Source organism: Antechinus flavipes, chromosome 3, assembly GCF_016432865.1.
Source record: "Antechinus flavipes isolate AdamAnt ecotype Samford, QLD, Australia chromosome 3, AdamAnt_v2, whole genome shotgun sequence".
Lineage (NCBI taxonomy): Eukaryota > Metazoa > Chordata > Mammalia > Dasyuromorphia > Dasyuridae > Antechinus > Antechinus flavipes.
Window position 1 is genome coordinate 247,515,120 of NC_067400.1, and position 16,339 is coordinate 247,531,458.

General features: G+C 33.4%; 1 protein-coding gene across 1 annotated transcript in view; it reads right to left on the bottom strand.

The window, feature by feature from the left end:
- Nucleotides 1-15,105, bottom strand: part of DOP1B (DOP1 leucine zipper like protein B) — a 132,098-nt gene extending 116,993 nt beyond the window's left edge. The window contains exon 1 of the mRNA XM_051984839.1: nucleotides 14,948-15,105. Coding sequence (XP_051840799.1) covers nucleotides 14,948-15,085 — 138 coding nt within the window. The 5' untranslated portion in view covers nucleotides 15,086-15,105. The remainder of the gene's footprint in view (nucleotides 1-14,947) is intronic.
- Between the last annotated feature and the right edge of the window lie 1,234 nt (nucleotides 15,106-16,339).

Genomic DNA, 16,339 nt, shown 5'->3' on the forward strand with positions numbered 1-16,339 from the left:
TAACACTCCTAGAATGCTAACATGAGGAAAACACAATACCAGCAAATTTTTTTTAGTCTTGAGTATCATCACTAGGATTAAAATAATATCAACATGCAGAAATGAGTAGAAAGAAAATAAACGGATAAACACAAGGAGAGTGCAACAAGGGAAATTAATTTCAAGGAACTTAACATGGACAAATTGTTTATGTTTTTTACATGGAAATGTATACCATATATTTAAAACTGATATCAGTAATTGGGTAGTTCAAAAAATTGTCGGGGGTCTCTAAAAAGCAAAACTATTTAGGAAAAGCTAAAAATAGTAATTATGTTATACAAATGAAGTGTACAGGAAGAATAGACAGAGGTATTAGAGGGAGAAGAAGGGCTTGGAGTTTTAAATCAAGAATGGGTTAAATAATAGGCAATACTACATATATTGCACAAAGGATATAGCACCCTCCAAAATCTATTTAAAAAATAAGGGGGGAAGGAATAGTGTAAAAGATAATAGGGTATAGAAGGATATGTAGATTTGTGGCAGTGGGATAAGGTGTCTAAATTAATAGAAATGGGATGAGGAGGGAAGGAAAGAATGGGGGAGAAGAAAAAGGAGGGCTCCATGGGCAGGGGAGGTTAAGTAACAGCAAAACAAGTTAAGGAGCAGAATTAAAGTAGAAGAATTAGCAGGGATAGGAAATAAGAGATATACAGAAACATTACAACAAAGATCAGGAGTAGAATTTATTAGGAAAAAAAAAAAGTAGGGTTAGTCATTATTAATCTTAGACAAAGCCAAATTTAAAGATTCAATCAAGAGAGAAAGCTACATTATATGTTAACCATATTCACATTGTTTTAGATGCATGTGGGTATATATGTATATATGTTTATGCATGTGTGTATGTAGATATATGCATGTATGGGTACATGTGAATACATGTGTGTGTGCATATATGAGTATATATGTACATTTATATCTACATGGATCTGTGTTTAACTCTAGCCTGCTTGGGAGATTTGGGGGGGGGGGGAGCATGAAAAGGGGAAAAAAAATAAAGCAAAAAATGCATTACAAGAAAGCAAAGACAAGATAGACACTCATGAATATAATTTCCTCTATTATTATATATGCTTCTTGAAATAGAAATTTATTGCTACATATCTTGAATCCTCCCTGATGTTCTGTTGGGTACAGAACATGTTTTCTGTCTTTCTTTTTCTATTCTGTGTTTTTCTTATTTGGTATTCAGTTCAATAAAAAAAAAATTTTTTTTAAGTAGAATTGGCCAAATGGAAAAAGAAGGTACAAAAACCCATTAAAAATTAATTTCCTAAAAATTAGAGTTAGACAAGTGGAAGGAAACTAATACTTAATGAGACTTCAAGAAACAATGAAACAAAGTCAAAAGAATGAAAAAACAGAATAAAACATGAAATATATCATTGGAAAAACAATAGACCTAGCAAATAGACTGAGAGAAAATTCAAATATTATAAGATTACCTTACATGATCAAAAAAGAGCCTAGATATCATATTTCAAAACATTTTCAAGGAAAAGAACTTTGATATCTTAGATCCAGAGGGTAAAACAAATGGAAAGAAACTATAGATCACTTCTTGAAAGAGATCCCCAAATGAAAACTCCCAGGAATATTATAGTCAAATTTCAGCGGTCCCCAGACGAAGCAGATAATATTGCAAGCAGCCAGAAAAGAACAATTCAAATATCACAGAGCCACAACCAGGGATAAAAATGTTGTCATTAACACATTAAAAAAATATAGAAACTAAATAAAAATGCTGAATACCAATTCCACAGGTCTGGACTGGCAGTCAACAGCTACCAGCAAGCCAAAGAGAGAGCTTCAATGGGCCAAAACTTCAGGAAATAGGATCAGGACCAAAAACATTTAAAAATGGGGAAATAATTGGGAGGGAGTAAAGAATGCAGGGGTGTGATGTTCCTTCTTCCAAACATAGCTCCTACTGAACCCCAAGATATAAAGGCACTTTATCTTAAAAGAAACCTGAAATTTATTTGTGGAAGTAGGTAAGCTTGGAAGTAAATTGTGAAGCAGTGCAATTTTCTTCATCCTTAATGTTTTCCTACAGAGAAATTGGATATAAACATAAACCAAATTTGGATTATACTCAACTTGTTCCCTAATATCAATCTCATTGGAACAAATCTATATTTTCAAAACAAATTATAACAGAAGAAGCTCATTTACCCATAAGCTTCTTTTTACATAAGGATTGTTTCTTTGTATTCTTAGTACCTAGAACAGTACATGGCACTTAAGGAGCAGACACTTAATAAGTGTCAATTGATTGTGTGACTTTGTGCAAGACACTTAGATACTCTGGGTCTCAGTTTCCTCATCTGTAAATGAAGGGGGGGTTAGACTTTCTGGCTTTTAAATCTATGATCCTATATAAATTTATTTACTTAACTTTGGGGGGGAAAAGAAGGGGTTTGTTTCTCTGTTTACTATACATGTCTTGAGAGCAGACTTTTGATATATATCTTTGTATCTCTCCACTGTGCCTAGCATATAATAGACACTCAGTGGCTATCATATGATTTGAAGAAAGCAGTCTACAGCTAGACTCTTGTTTAAAACATGATAAAGTCTGTATCCCAAAGCAATCAAAGAAAAAAGAAAAAGATCTATATTTACAAAAATCTTAGCAGCTCTTTTTTTGTGGTGTCACTGAATTGAAAATTGGAAGAATACCCATCAAGTGGAGAATGGCCGGACAAGGTATGTTATATGACTGTGGTGAAATACTATTGTTCTGTAAGAAATGACAAGCAGGACAGTTTCAGAAAAAACCTGGAAAGATTTAAAATGAACTAATGCAAAGTGAAGTGAGCAGAATCAGAATAACATTGCATATAGTAACAGCAATATTGTAACAATGATCAACCATGAAAGAATAAGCTATTCAGATCAATACAATGCTCCATAACAATTCCAAAGGCCTCATGATAAAAAATTTTTAAGAGAAAACTTGATTAATTTAGAGATCAAAAAAGAATCTTATTTATCTGGAGAGAAAAATGTTCATCCAGAGATGAACTTTAAGTGTAGATTGAAATATATTTTCCCACTATTTTTCTTGACTTTTTTTTAGTAATAAGACTAATTTGGAAAACTTTTTTTTGCATAATTTAACATGTACAATGGGTCTCATATTGCTTATCTTTTCAATGAGAGAGAGAGGGGCTAAAAGGAAAGAAAAAATTTGAACTCAAAATTTTAAAAAAAATGTTATAAAAACTTCAATTAAAAAATAAAAAATAGTCCACCTTGAAAGATATCTATAGTTTTCTGAGACAAATCAATAATATGTTCATCTCACTAAACTCAAACTTTGTATTAAGCCTTTTTTTTTTTTTTTTTTTTGAGATACAGTAGAGATATCTGATTTCTAAGATTTTCTGATTCAAATGGTTTTCAGGCTGGAACTTGGAGAGTCACTGTTCTGGATGACAATGGCAGAAGTCATGTGCCCTAGGTAGCTTTAGTTAATTTTTATATCGCTGAGCCGCAAATTTGTTTTAGTTATGATTGCTTAGTTAAGTATTTTGTATTTAAACGCTTTAAAAAATAATTAAATTGGAGGAAAGTTAAATTTTCTTCAAGTAATTGCAACTACAAAATTACAAATATAAGAAATAATGCCATTGCTGGATATTTCACATTTCACAAAAGGAGAACCGAGAAAAAAAATAAGTCCCTTATATAGCAGAATATTTATAGCAGTAATTTTGGCAGTAGCAAAGAACAAGAAATAAAGTGGTTGTCCATTGATCAGGGAATGACTAAACAAATTATGGTACATGGATATAATAGACTATTATTGAGCTAAAAAAAAAAACAACAAATAAAATAGGAACACTTGCATGAAATGATGTAAAAGTGAAGTAAGTACAGCCAAGAAAACTATCTATCTATCTATCTATCTATCTATCTATCTATCTATCTATCTATCTATTTAATAACTATAACAATGCAAATGGAAAGAACCACCACTACCACCAAAAAAAAAAAAAAATTTGAATTTCTCAATTCTGGGAAAAGAAATACCTTGAAACCTATTCATCCCCCTTCTAAATTGGTCAAAATTCACTCTTTCTTCCTTCCAACTTGAAAAGCCTTTAATCTTTCCTCCAACTAGAAATCAGATTACCTAAGTTTATATCCTAGTTTGTAACATGGTTTTCTCTTAATTAACTGCTTTTATTTTATTTATTTATTTGTTTTGCTGAGGCAATTAGGGTTAAGTGATTTGCTCAGGATCACACAGCTAGGAAGTGTTAAGTGTCTGAGGCCAAATTTGAACTCAGGTCCTCTTGACTTCAGGGTTGGTGCTCTAATCACTTCGCCACCTAGCTGCTCCCTGATTAATTATTCTTAATTATAATAATATAATATAAAAAATATATTATACATTAATAATATAATAATAAAATATAATAATAACAATACATAAAAATCTGTCTCACTCTGTATTCTGGGTCTTTGGACTAGTTGGAGAGCTCACTGACCATGACTATTTTGCTAATAAACCACATAGCTCGAATTGTTTCCTCAGTTATTATTCATTATGTTCCACAACTCCTTTGTACAGAAAGCTACAGGCTTTTCTATTGCCTCTGGGGATCAATATAAACTCAGTTTAGCTTTTAAAATTCTTACCTTCTGGTTCCAATCTACCTGTCCAATTATATTACTTTTCCTTTCACTATGAACTTAAAAATTCAGTCAAATTGCCTATTTACCGTTTCTCATAGTACAATTCCATTTCCTGTCTCTGCAAACTTAGGATATCCATTGTACTTAGAATGGATGCCCTCTTCACCTTCACATGTTAGAATTCATAACTTTTCATTTTTTAATTTTTTATTAGATAACTAATAAATATTCACAAACATGAACATTTCAACAGTTGAACAAAAGATTTTTAAAATTTACAAATGAAATGGGGTAGTGAGTAATAGAGCAGTCAGTTGACACCTGTTTCTGTGTAGCCTACACACAAAGTCAAGCCCTTTTATGCTTGATCTGTGACAGAATGCTTTGCACTGGTTAGACTCTTGACACAAATAAAGACATATCTAAGTAATTGGAAAAATATTCATTGCTTATAAATAGGCTGAGACAATATAATAAAAATGACTAGACTATTTAGATAGTATCATACCAATCAAAGCACCAAGAATTACTTTATAAATCTAGAAAAAGTACTAACAAAATTCATCTAGAGAAATAAAAAGTCAAGAATGTTAAAGGAATTAATGACCAAAAAATGTGAAGGAAGGGGACCATGTAGTACCAGATATAAATCTATATCACAAAGTAATAATCATTTGGTGCTGATTAAAAAACAGAGTGGTTGAGCAATGGAATAGATTAGGTACACATTACACAGAAGCAAATGAGCAGAGTTCCCTAATGTTAGATAATCCCAAAGATTCCCAACCATGAAGTCAAGAACTCAACTATTTGGGGGAAAAAACTGTTACGAAAACTAGAGAGTAGTTGGCAGAAACTTTGTATAGACCAACATCTCACATCATACAACAAGAAAACCTCAAAATAGATGGATCATTTAGAAGTAAACCATTTTATTATAAGCAAATGGAAAGCAAAGAAATTTTTATCTGTCAGATTTGTGGATAGGCAAAGAATCCGTGACCAAACAAAAGACAGGAAGATTCAGAGGAGGCAAAACAGATAATTTTGAATATATAAAGTTTAAAAATTTTAGCATAAACAAAACCAATGCAATCAAAGTTAGAAGGAAAGCAGGAAATTGGAGGGGATTGATGGATTTATATCAAGTTTCTCTGATAAAGGTCTCATTTTTCAAATACATGGGAAACTAAGCCAAATTTATAAAACACAAACCCCAAAAACCCAAAACCAAAATCATTCCTCAATTGATAAATGGTCAAACGTCATTTTTCAGAAAAAAATCAAAGCTAACTATATTCATGTGAAAAAAATGATCTAAATCACTATTGATTAGAGAAATGCAAATTAAAACAATTCTGAGGTACCATCTGGTGCCTATAAGAGTGGCCAATATGACAGGAAGGGAAAAATGACAAATGTTGGAGGGCATGCAGGAAAACAATGCACCACTGCATTGTTGGTGGAATTGTGAACTGACCCAAAGATTTTGGAGAACAATTTGGAACTATGAACAAAGGGCTATAAAATCAAGCATATCCTTTGATTCAGTAATAACACTACTAGGTCTGTATTCCAAAGAGATCAGAGAAAAAGGAAAAGCATCTATATGCACAAAAATATTTACAGCAGGTCTTTTTGTGATGGCAAAGAACTGGAAATTGAAGAGATGTCCATCAATTCGGGAGTGGCTGAACAAAAAGGGGTATGTGATTGTAATGGAATATTATTGTTCTATAAGAAATGACTAGCAGTGTAGTTTCAGAAAAAAACTGGGAAGATTTTTATAAATTGATGCAAAGTGAGGCAAACAGAACTAGGAAAACGTTGTACATGGTAAGAGCAATACTGTATAATGATCAACTGTGAGTGACTTAGCACTTCTCAACAATATAATGATTCAGTATAATTCCAAAAGGCTTATGAAGAAAAATGTTATCTATCTCCAGAGAGAGAACTTATGCAATCCGTGTGAAGATCAAAACATAATTTTTTCACTTTCTTAATTTTCCTTGTTTTGTTTTTGAAGCACAGCATACATGGAAATATTTTTGCCTAATTTCAAATGTATAATTGATATAATATTTCTTGCCTTCTTAATGGGTAAGGAAGAAAAGGGAAAGGAGAGAACTTGAACTCAAGTTTTAAAAAATGTAAAAATAAGTAATTATTGATTTTTTTAAAAAAGAAATGTTTGTATTGTATACTGAACAGTATGAAAATATCTCCTCAAGTTTGGAGCTTTGTTACAGCAATCACTCACAATACTCCTTTTTTATGGATAACGCTGCAACTCAATAACAATAATCATAACCATAAAAGAGAAGATATTTGCTAAGTGTGTAAGTCAGTACACAAGATTCCTACAATGAGTACAAATTGTTATCATTTATGGCTGTACTACTATGTTTTATGATAATGTCACTGCATTTTATAAGGTAATAGATAAAGCCATGGTGATCTGACGAAAATGAGTGATAATAGTGCCATACTGTTATCATACCACAGAATCTAAAATTGAGAAAGTAGGCAGCTGCAAATGTCATACTAAGTGATTATAAAATCAAACGTTTAACAACTCACTCTTTCCCACTATTCCCATTGTTCTAATAGGAGAGCTCTAGAATATTATAGAATAGTTTGTTGTTCAGTCATTTTTTAGTTATATCTGACTTTGTGATCCCATTTGGGGTTTTCTTGCCAAAGACATTAAAGTCATTTGCTAATCCTTCTCCAGCTCATTTTACAGATTTAGAAATAATGTGATATAGCTCCACATCATTTCTATACTAGGCAATCATATGAAAACATTTCTCATTACTAAATGAGATTACAACAGGCTGACACCATAGTCCAACGAGACAAGATTTTGGTCTGGTGTTTTTGAGTGATCTACTATGGGCCATCACTCATCAATGTCTACTTGATGATTTAAACAAAGAAAAAAGAATATTTTTCACCCTATGACCCTGAAGTTATGTCTGGAGGTTTGTAGGATGGGAGTTTAGCTACTCACAATGCTTCCTTTGATTATGACTCTATTAAGGGAGTCTGAGTCCTCAATCAGAGACTTGGGCAAGTCCGGTGAGACTTAGTAGTTTTTCATGTGTGAGAGATCCAGACCCTGAGAGAATCTCAGTACTCATAGAATAAATACACCTGCAATAATGCCAGGTATTTGGTATGAAATTGGGAAATCTGTGGACAGTTTAACCTTTATTACTATTCACACACAAAGTTTAAAAGTGAAATTGTAGCTGCATTGTATAAGATTTTGGGGGTTGAACAAAGAATAGGAGCAGAAACCCTAGAGCATGAAGTTAGTAAAGGCATTGGCAAGGTGATGCTCTATTAGAAAAAAAAAAATGACTCAACTTATCAAAACCTTTCAGAACCACTGGAAGAAAATTAAAGTTGATGACTGCCTGCTGACTTGGGGAGAAAACTGGCTCTATGGGAAGCATGGAAAAATCAATTTCTAGGACTTCTGGACAAGATAGCTGCCTAAACAGAAGTAGGAAGATCAATTCCCACATACTTCTGCCAAAACCTTAAAAATTGTACCAGATTAAATAATAGTCAAGATATCCAATGAAAAACTGCAATAAACAACTTATTCCAATAGGTACTAAAAAATAAGATGGCAATAAAAACATGGAGGAATAAAGAAGGCCACAGGAAAAACCAGAACTAATCTGGGCAAACAAATTAGAAGCCTTCCATTGTAACCACAGACATTGATAGCCTACAAGATTATATATTCCAAGATCCCAAGAACAGAGGTCTCCTCTGAGAAAGCCATCATATGGATCAGAAATGCAGAGCATGGATCTTCAAAGTCATCAGGAATAGCTGATCACAGTAATGAGAATAAGGTAAACTGAATCAAGGGGCTCCCAAGTCCCTAAAACGCCATTCTGGAATGACAATAGAGGTCCCTGAAAATCCAGTTTATGGATCTCAAAGATCTAGGAAGTCCTAACTCCCAGAAGATGGTCCACACAAGAATCCAGGGGATCCAAGGCAAGACCAAGTAGAGCTGACCACCCCACCTAAAGACACAGAAGAGAACTGATTTTATCCCTAGAACAAAACCACAGTTCAGAAGATGAATAAATCAAAGAAAACACCAACCAATATAAAAATTATATCTGTTAAATCTTGGAAAAGAAATGAATAGAAATGTAAAAAACTACAAGCTGGAACTCAAAGAAAAAAAAATAGATTTTCCACAAGGCCTATAAGAATACCTAGAAAAAAATGATCAAGAGATTACAAAATGAAATGAAATTGGAAAAGAAAACCTCTGGGGGCAGTTCTATGGCACAGTGGATAGAGCACTGGCTCTGAAGTCAGGAGGACCTGAGTTCAAATGTGGCCCTAGACACTTAATATATCCTAGCTATGTGATCCTGGGCAAGTCACTTAACTCCAATTGCCTCAGGGGGAAAAAACTTTGGAGAAAGGAATTAAAAGGGAAAAAATAGCTTAGAAGACAAAGTCATAAACATTATCCACATAAGTAATAAACTTCCTGAAAACTAGAATAGACCACTCAGGAATCATTACTTATGTGGAATAGCAAGAAATGTATAATCTAAAGATAAAAGGGAAAAAAAAAGAAGAAAATGTAAATATCTACTCTCAAACCACCCCCAACAACTTGTAAAATAGATTAGAGATAAATTTTGAGAATCTTTAGATTCAGAGATGGGTTCAAAATAATGGAAATAGAAGAAATAATGAGTTTAGCTTTTCACTATCCCTTCATAACACTTTTTTGAAAAAAGTATCAGACCAAATTTTCATCAGGAAAGTTGATTAAAAATCACAGTGAGTCATTTTTCCAACCCAGGGCACCTTAAAAAGATTAACCAAGTGGTCTGCAATCCTGAGGAATAGAGTCTGCTCTAGAGATGGAAAAAGAACTGAGACAAGGTACCAATGTGGGAAGCACCAGAGCAGAAAGAGATTTGAGGGATTCCCAGGATGAGCACTAGATACAGAAACTCATGCTACCTGGCAATTCTGTTGTCCACTCTCCAGTTCCAGATTGTAGATTCAGGGTAGAGAATCAGTAGTGAGCATGGGCCCTAGCTATGTACTGAGCAAGGAATAAATACTTTAAGCAAAAGGTAGCTGTGTGGCTCTGATCCCAGGAGGAGAATGGTGACTCATTTCTACCCTTTAGCCCTGCAGACAAGCCTGACCTGAAATAATCAGGGCACAGGCCTCCTATTAAAGACAAATTAGCAGTTCAATTGTTCTCAGCCTACAAATCTTTTAAGTGGGTTAGCAGTAAATAAATAAGTCCAGCAGAAGACTACAGAAACTTATAACCAAGTACAAGTTAAGAGACTCAAATTTGGGTCAGAAACTTGCAGAATTCAGATCAAGAGAGTGGTGAACATGATGTGGGAAAGATTCCTATCTTTGATTCCCAATCCCCCCTAGTTAATGTAATTACGCTTTAACTTACAAATCCTGGTCCCTTTGTATTCCAATAGAAGATATGGGCTTGTACCAGCCCCACCAGGATCTGAGCCAACTTTGGGGCTACACTCAAAAGCCCCTCTAGCTAAATCTCCCATTATAAAAGGGACACACTGGGACCCCCTCTTTGCAGAGATCCCAAACATGCTAGCCATGTGAGGTCCCTCTGTCCGGTGCTCTCCTTATCTCTACCTTCACTCAAAATCAAGAAATAGACTGGAAGAATGAATTTAAAAAACCAAAAACGTTCATCATAAAGAGCTACTATAGTAATAGGGAAGTCTAAGACACAAACATAGAAGAGAACGAATTGAAATTATTTACACAACAACGATACTGTTTGAAGATGTATTCTGATGGAAGTATGTCTCTTCGATAAAGAGAGCCTTAATTGATCAAAGATGGACAGAAGCAGCTACACCCAGAGAAAGAACATTGGGAAATGAATATAAACTGCTTGCATTTTTGTTTTTCTTCCCAGGTTATTTATACCTTCTGAATTCAATTCTCCCTGTGCAACAAGAAAACTGTTCGGTTCTGCACACATATATTGTATCTAGGATATACTGCAACCCATTCAACATGTAAAGGACTGCTTGCCATCTGGGGGAAGGGGTGGAGGGAGGGAGGGGAAAAATCATAACAGAAGTGAATGCAAGGAATAACGCTGTAAAAAATTACCCTGGCATGCGTTCTATCAATAAAAAGTTATAAAAAAAATGAAATTATTTACAAACAAATCTTCAAAGAAAAATACAATCTGAATAAAAATATAAGAATTAGAGGAGTTAAAGCAACAGTTTTAAAAAGAGCTGAAAAAGATTTTGGAAACAAAAGGAGTGCAGTAAAGAAAAACTATACAAAATATATAAAAACCTATATATAAGGGCAAACAAAAAGGAAGTAACATAAGAAAAGAAAATTAACAGTTTCAAAAAGAACAAAATATTTTTTCCTTACCAAAGAAAATAATTCTTTGAAAATTAGAATTGGCCAACTAGAACATAACTAATTTTCCAAAAGCATCAAGAAATAATAATTCTGAATTCTGAATTCTTCAGAATTCTGAAAAAAAAAACCACAGAAAAGGTGGACTACTATAGGAAAAACAATTGACTTAGAATACAAATCAAAGAGAAGGAATTTAAAAATCATTGTATTACTTGAAAGCTATGAGTTTTAAAAAGAGCCTAAACACCAAATTTCAAGGAATCAAAAAGAAAATTGCCCAGATATTTTAAAACAAGAGAGCAAGGTAGACATTGAAAGAATCTACTGTCAACTCTGGAAAGAAACTCCAAAATAAAAACTTTCCTACCCAGAAAAAAAATGAGTATAAAGCTACAGGAATAATATATTGACCTTTAATGGAATAAAGACTTCCATTTATGATGGAAACATTTCTGATAAAAAGATCAGAGCTGAGTAGAAAATTTGACATACCAACAAAAGGAGACAAGAAAAGCATTAAAAGGTAAACATGATTGAGTTAAACTGTTTCTTATGTGGATACACACACACATAAAATCCCTATAGCTCTCAGAGATCTGTTTAGTCAGAAGGCCTAAATATGGTTCTATTATGTTTAGATGATCAAAAAAGAAGAAAGGAATGAGTAGGGAAGAATAATACACAGAGAAAGAAGAGGGAAGAAGAATAGGAAAAATTATGTCATGTAAATGGAGGAGGAATTTATCCAATGAAAGGAACAATGGGAGTGTCAGTCTCACCTCTGATTTCTTCTCAGACATCTCAAATTCGATGTCCAGCAAACATCTTAAATTCAACATGTTCAAAACTGAACTCATTATCTTTCCCTTCAAACCTTCCCACCTCTTACCTTTTCTTTAACCATCTTACCTGTCCCTCAGACTTACAACCTGGGTGTCATTCTTGATTATCTACTAAATCATACTCCCATATTCTTACTTCCATATATGCAATTTATTTCCAAGGCCTGTAGATTTCATCTTTGCAATATCTCTCAAATTCTCTCCCTTGACTACTCCATCACTGCCACTACACTGGTGTAGGTCTCATTGCCAGGCTACCGCAATAGCCTGTTGGCAATTTGCTTGCCTAAAGTCTCTCCCAACACCAAGCCGTCCATCATTTAGCACCAATATGCTAACTCCAAAATCACAGGTCCAACCCCACTCAGTATCCAGGTTGCTCCTCATTACCTCGGGGATCAAATACAAAATCTTGTTTGGCATTCAGAGCTTTTCATAATCTATGTTCCTTCAACTTCCAGTCTTCTCACACCTTACTCCTCTCCAAATACTCTTTGACTGAGGGACACTAGCCTCTTTTGAATTCCCTGCATTTCTTGACTCCAGGCATTTTCTCTTGTCCCCAGTGCCCAGAATGCTCTCTTTACCCAATTTTATTTACTGGTTTTCCTAGCTTTCCTTCAGTCCCAACTAAAATCTTACATACACGAAGTTTTTCCCCAACTCTTCTTAATTCTAGGGTCTTCCCTCTCAATTATTTTGTATTTATTCGGCATGTTGTTTATTTATACAGATTATTTGCTAGTCTGCCCTGTTAGATGGTGAGGTTCTTGAGAGCAAGTACCTCTTTTTGTATCCTTCTCATTAAGCACAGTGTTGGTACATTGTAAGCTTTAAAAATGTTTATTAACTGACACCTAAACAGACTCCTAAATAGAGAATAGGAAAAAAAATAGAAGAAAAAGATAAGAGAACAGAATGGCAGGAAGTTCAAATGGTAGCGTAGACAAGCAGGGCAGGTTTACAGTTAATGTGTAGAATGTACTGTTCCTTTTTTTTTTTTTTTAAACAGAGCAAGCAGTATGACATGAAATCAGATTTATATGGAATGCTGTTTCTGTATTTTCCTGTGTAGAAGGCAATTCTCTGTCTCTCTCTCTCTCTCTCTTTTTCTCTCTCCTTTATTTTAGCACTTGATTTCAGGACATAATATATTTCTCTCAAAAAAAATATAAAGTCCACTGAAAAAGAAGTTTTTTCTACTCAATGGCTTTAATACCCCTTCCTTCTAGGATAGGCCTAGGGCACATAAGGACTAACAAGAAACCTCTGGAAACACAAGCTCTCTTGCAAAAGGTTAAAGTAAATGTCATGCGATAAATAATTAAGTCACAAGCTCAGATTGGCTCTTTAGGCCTATCCCAAACCAACTTCTGTTAGTTGGTCACCAAAACATTTATTAACTTGCACAGCACCTTCCCAACCCCTAAATAAAAATAGACACTACCAAATGAAACATACAAGGAAACAATATTATAAATATAATAAATAAGCAATATGTGTTGGAGTCTAGACTTACTGATTCTGAGGCTGGCTCTCTATCTACTATGCTATGCTACTTTGCTATTTATTCTTCAACATCATTATTACCTTAAAAAATCATATTGCAAAGAACTCATTTCTGTGGAAACAGATCTTTTACAGACCATAATACAATAAAACTGTAATCAAAAGAGACTTTTTTTTTTAAAGCAACTTAAATGAAAAGTAATGAGATCTTAAACAATGAATGGGTCAAAAACCAAATCATACAAACAATATAATAAAATAAATAATAATGACAGAAAATTCCAAAATACATGATATAACTATAGAAAAATGTATATTCCTAAACACATGGATTTTTTTTAAGACAGTTATAGTACCACAGTTAAAAAAAAGGAACAAAAAAACCTAGAAGACTAACAAATTAATCAACCCAAAACAAACATAAAATAAATTTTGAAAAAATCAGAATAGTAAATTCACAAAAGGGACAATGAAAATACTGAATTTATAAACAAGAGAGTTGAGGTTTTTAAATTTTAAAATCAATAAAACATTGGCTAATTTATTTTTTTAAAGAAAAAGGAAATATAAATTATTTAGCTCAAACACAAGAAACATGTTTAATAAATAAAGATGAAACTACATTAAAGTCTCACTTAATTATGTGCCAAAAAACTGAAAACAATGAAAAAGACAAAATATAAAAACATCCAAATCCTATCACTCAATGTCTACAAGACATGGAAAGTAAAACTGGATGGCATTAAAATAAATGTATTTTAACAAAAAAAAGTTTTTTTAATGTTCCTCATAAGGCTCTCTGTCTTACTTGCTATTCTACTAACCATTCTGTCTTTGTCCAGTTCCAGTTTTACCCTATAGTGAGCACAAGGAATCAGGTATATAAGAGAACAAACACATAAAGGGTTGTCTCATGGCCTATACAGTCACAATGTTCAACTCTCTCCCACAAAGGTCTTTTAGAAGATAAAACATACCTTCTGTTACCAGGACCATACTAAAAGCTTTTCCAGAACCTGCTTTACTTGAAAAATCTTTGAAGATTATATGCTACTTAAAGTGACAAGGAAGAAGTGGACTAAAACAATTTTTTAAAATGCCATTTAAAATGTCCAGAAAATGGACAGTTAGGTGGCCCAACAGACAGAGCAGCAGCCCTGAAGTCAGGAGGACCTGAATTCAAATTTAGCCTCAGACACGGAACACTTCCTAGCTTTGTGACCCTGGGAAAGTCACTTAACCCCAATTGCTTCAGCAAAAGCAACAACAACAACAACAAAATGTCATTCCAATTTGAAAAGAATTTTTTAAAAACTTATATTTTCTGCTCCACATTACAGTTTACACTAGATAGAGAATAAATATACATTCAATCAAAAGAAACCAAATTGTGGTTACTTAAAAAAATTTGTATTGTTCCCCCCCCTTACTTAATCTAATTAAATATACTCCTCAAATACCTTATTGAGTCTACCAAGTGAAGAGATTAGATCCGCCCATTCGCTTGATGATTCAAAATTTCTTAAAGCTTTTTCAATCACTGAAGAATAATTTCTGTATCTGTAATCTCCCAACAGCTCTTGCTCTTCTGGATCCATTTTACATTCTCACAGTTGGAGAGGAACCTGAAGCCAGTAGAAAAGAACAAAATAAAAAACAAATGTGCATATATTATATAGCTAATGGAACAAATAAACTAAAAACACCATCATCCATAAAACATATCAGTATATAAAAATTATACCAATTATACCCATCATTTTACAGAAAATTTTGCTTATACTTAAAATTATTTTATTAACAGAATGATTTATTTTGGGAAACTTGGCAGTGCCACCAAAGACATGGCAAGTTACCAATACAAAATAAACATTTTCCTCTTATTCCTTCAAAGCAAAAACAAAGCCAGATTAAAAATAAGTCTTCTTGATGCTGACCTTATATTTAGTAATTTAAGTTTTATAATAGGAAATACTTCTCTAAGATTTAGCTAACAAGCTGCAGAGAAATTTCAATTTACATAGATGGATGAAATCAGATTCCTGACATAATGATGTAACTGGAGATTGAGAGCAATATTTAATGTTAAATCAATTTTCTGGGGGGAAAAAGGAACTTTAAAAATCTGCAATATTTTGAAAGCAAAAAGACTTAAAAGTTATTTTTTTTAAAAGTGTTATGGGCCAGAACTCTGAATTGAAACAAAGGATTCTTACAAGGTACTAAGTCAGTGGAATTGATAGAGACAATGGTTATTTAGCATGGTGCTTAACAGTTCTCTAGTTCAGTACATGTACTTAGTACTTAGTTCTGCAAGATAAGAGACCACATAAGCTTGGACAAGCTCAGTCAGAATCAGAATGAAGGCAGACCAGAGAAGTGGTGGCAGGCTGTCCTTCTTCACTTCTCCATTGAAACCAAGATCTAGAAGGTCTCTAAGAAAACTAGCCGAGCCAAGGGAAGGAGACAAGACTTTAAAGGAGACAATAAAGGATTTGGACTTTAACACCTGGCTCCACTTGTGGTGATTACTGAACAGAAACGAGAGCTGTCTCCAGAGACCCCAAGAAAACTCAATAGAGAATATTACATTTTAGAGAGAAAAAACAACTTAAAGTTGAAAAGAAGGCTTATGTACATAATATTCATTAAACTAATAATTACTTGGATATGCAAATCATATCTCTAATCAAAACTCAATCTCACTTTTAACAAAACTAGGATCCAAGTATCTTCTCAGGCTATTCATTCTTTGTTTTGAGTCTTTAAAATTACTTTTCAAACATTTTTTCTTTGTTGAGTTTCTATAATCTTTTTAGAGCTTACAGAATGACAGGAATAATACACAAAGA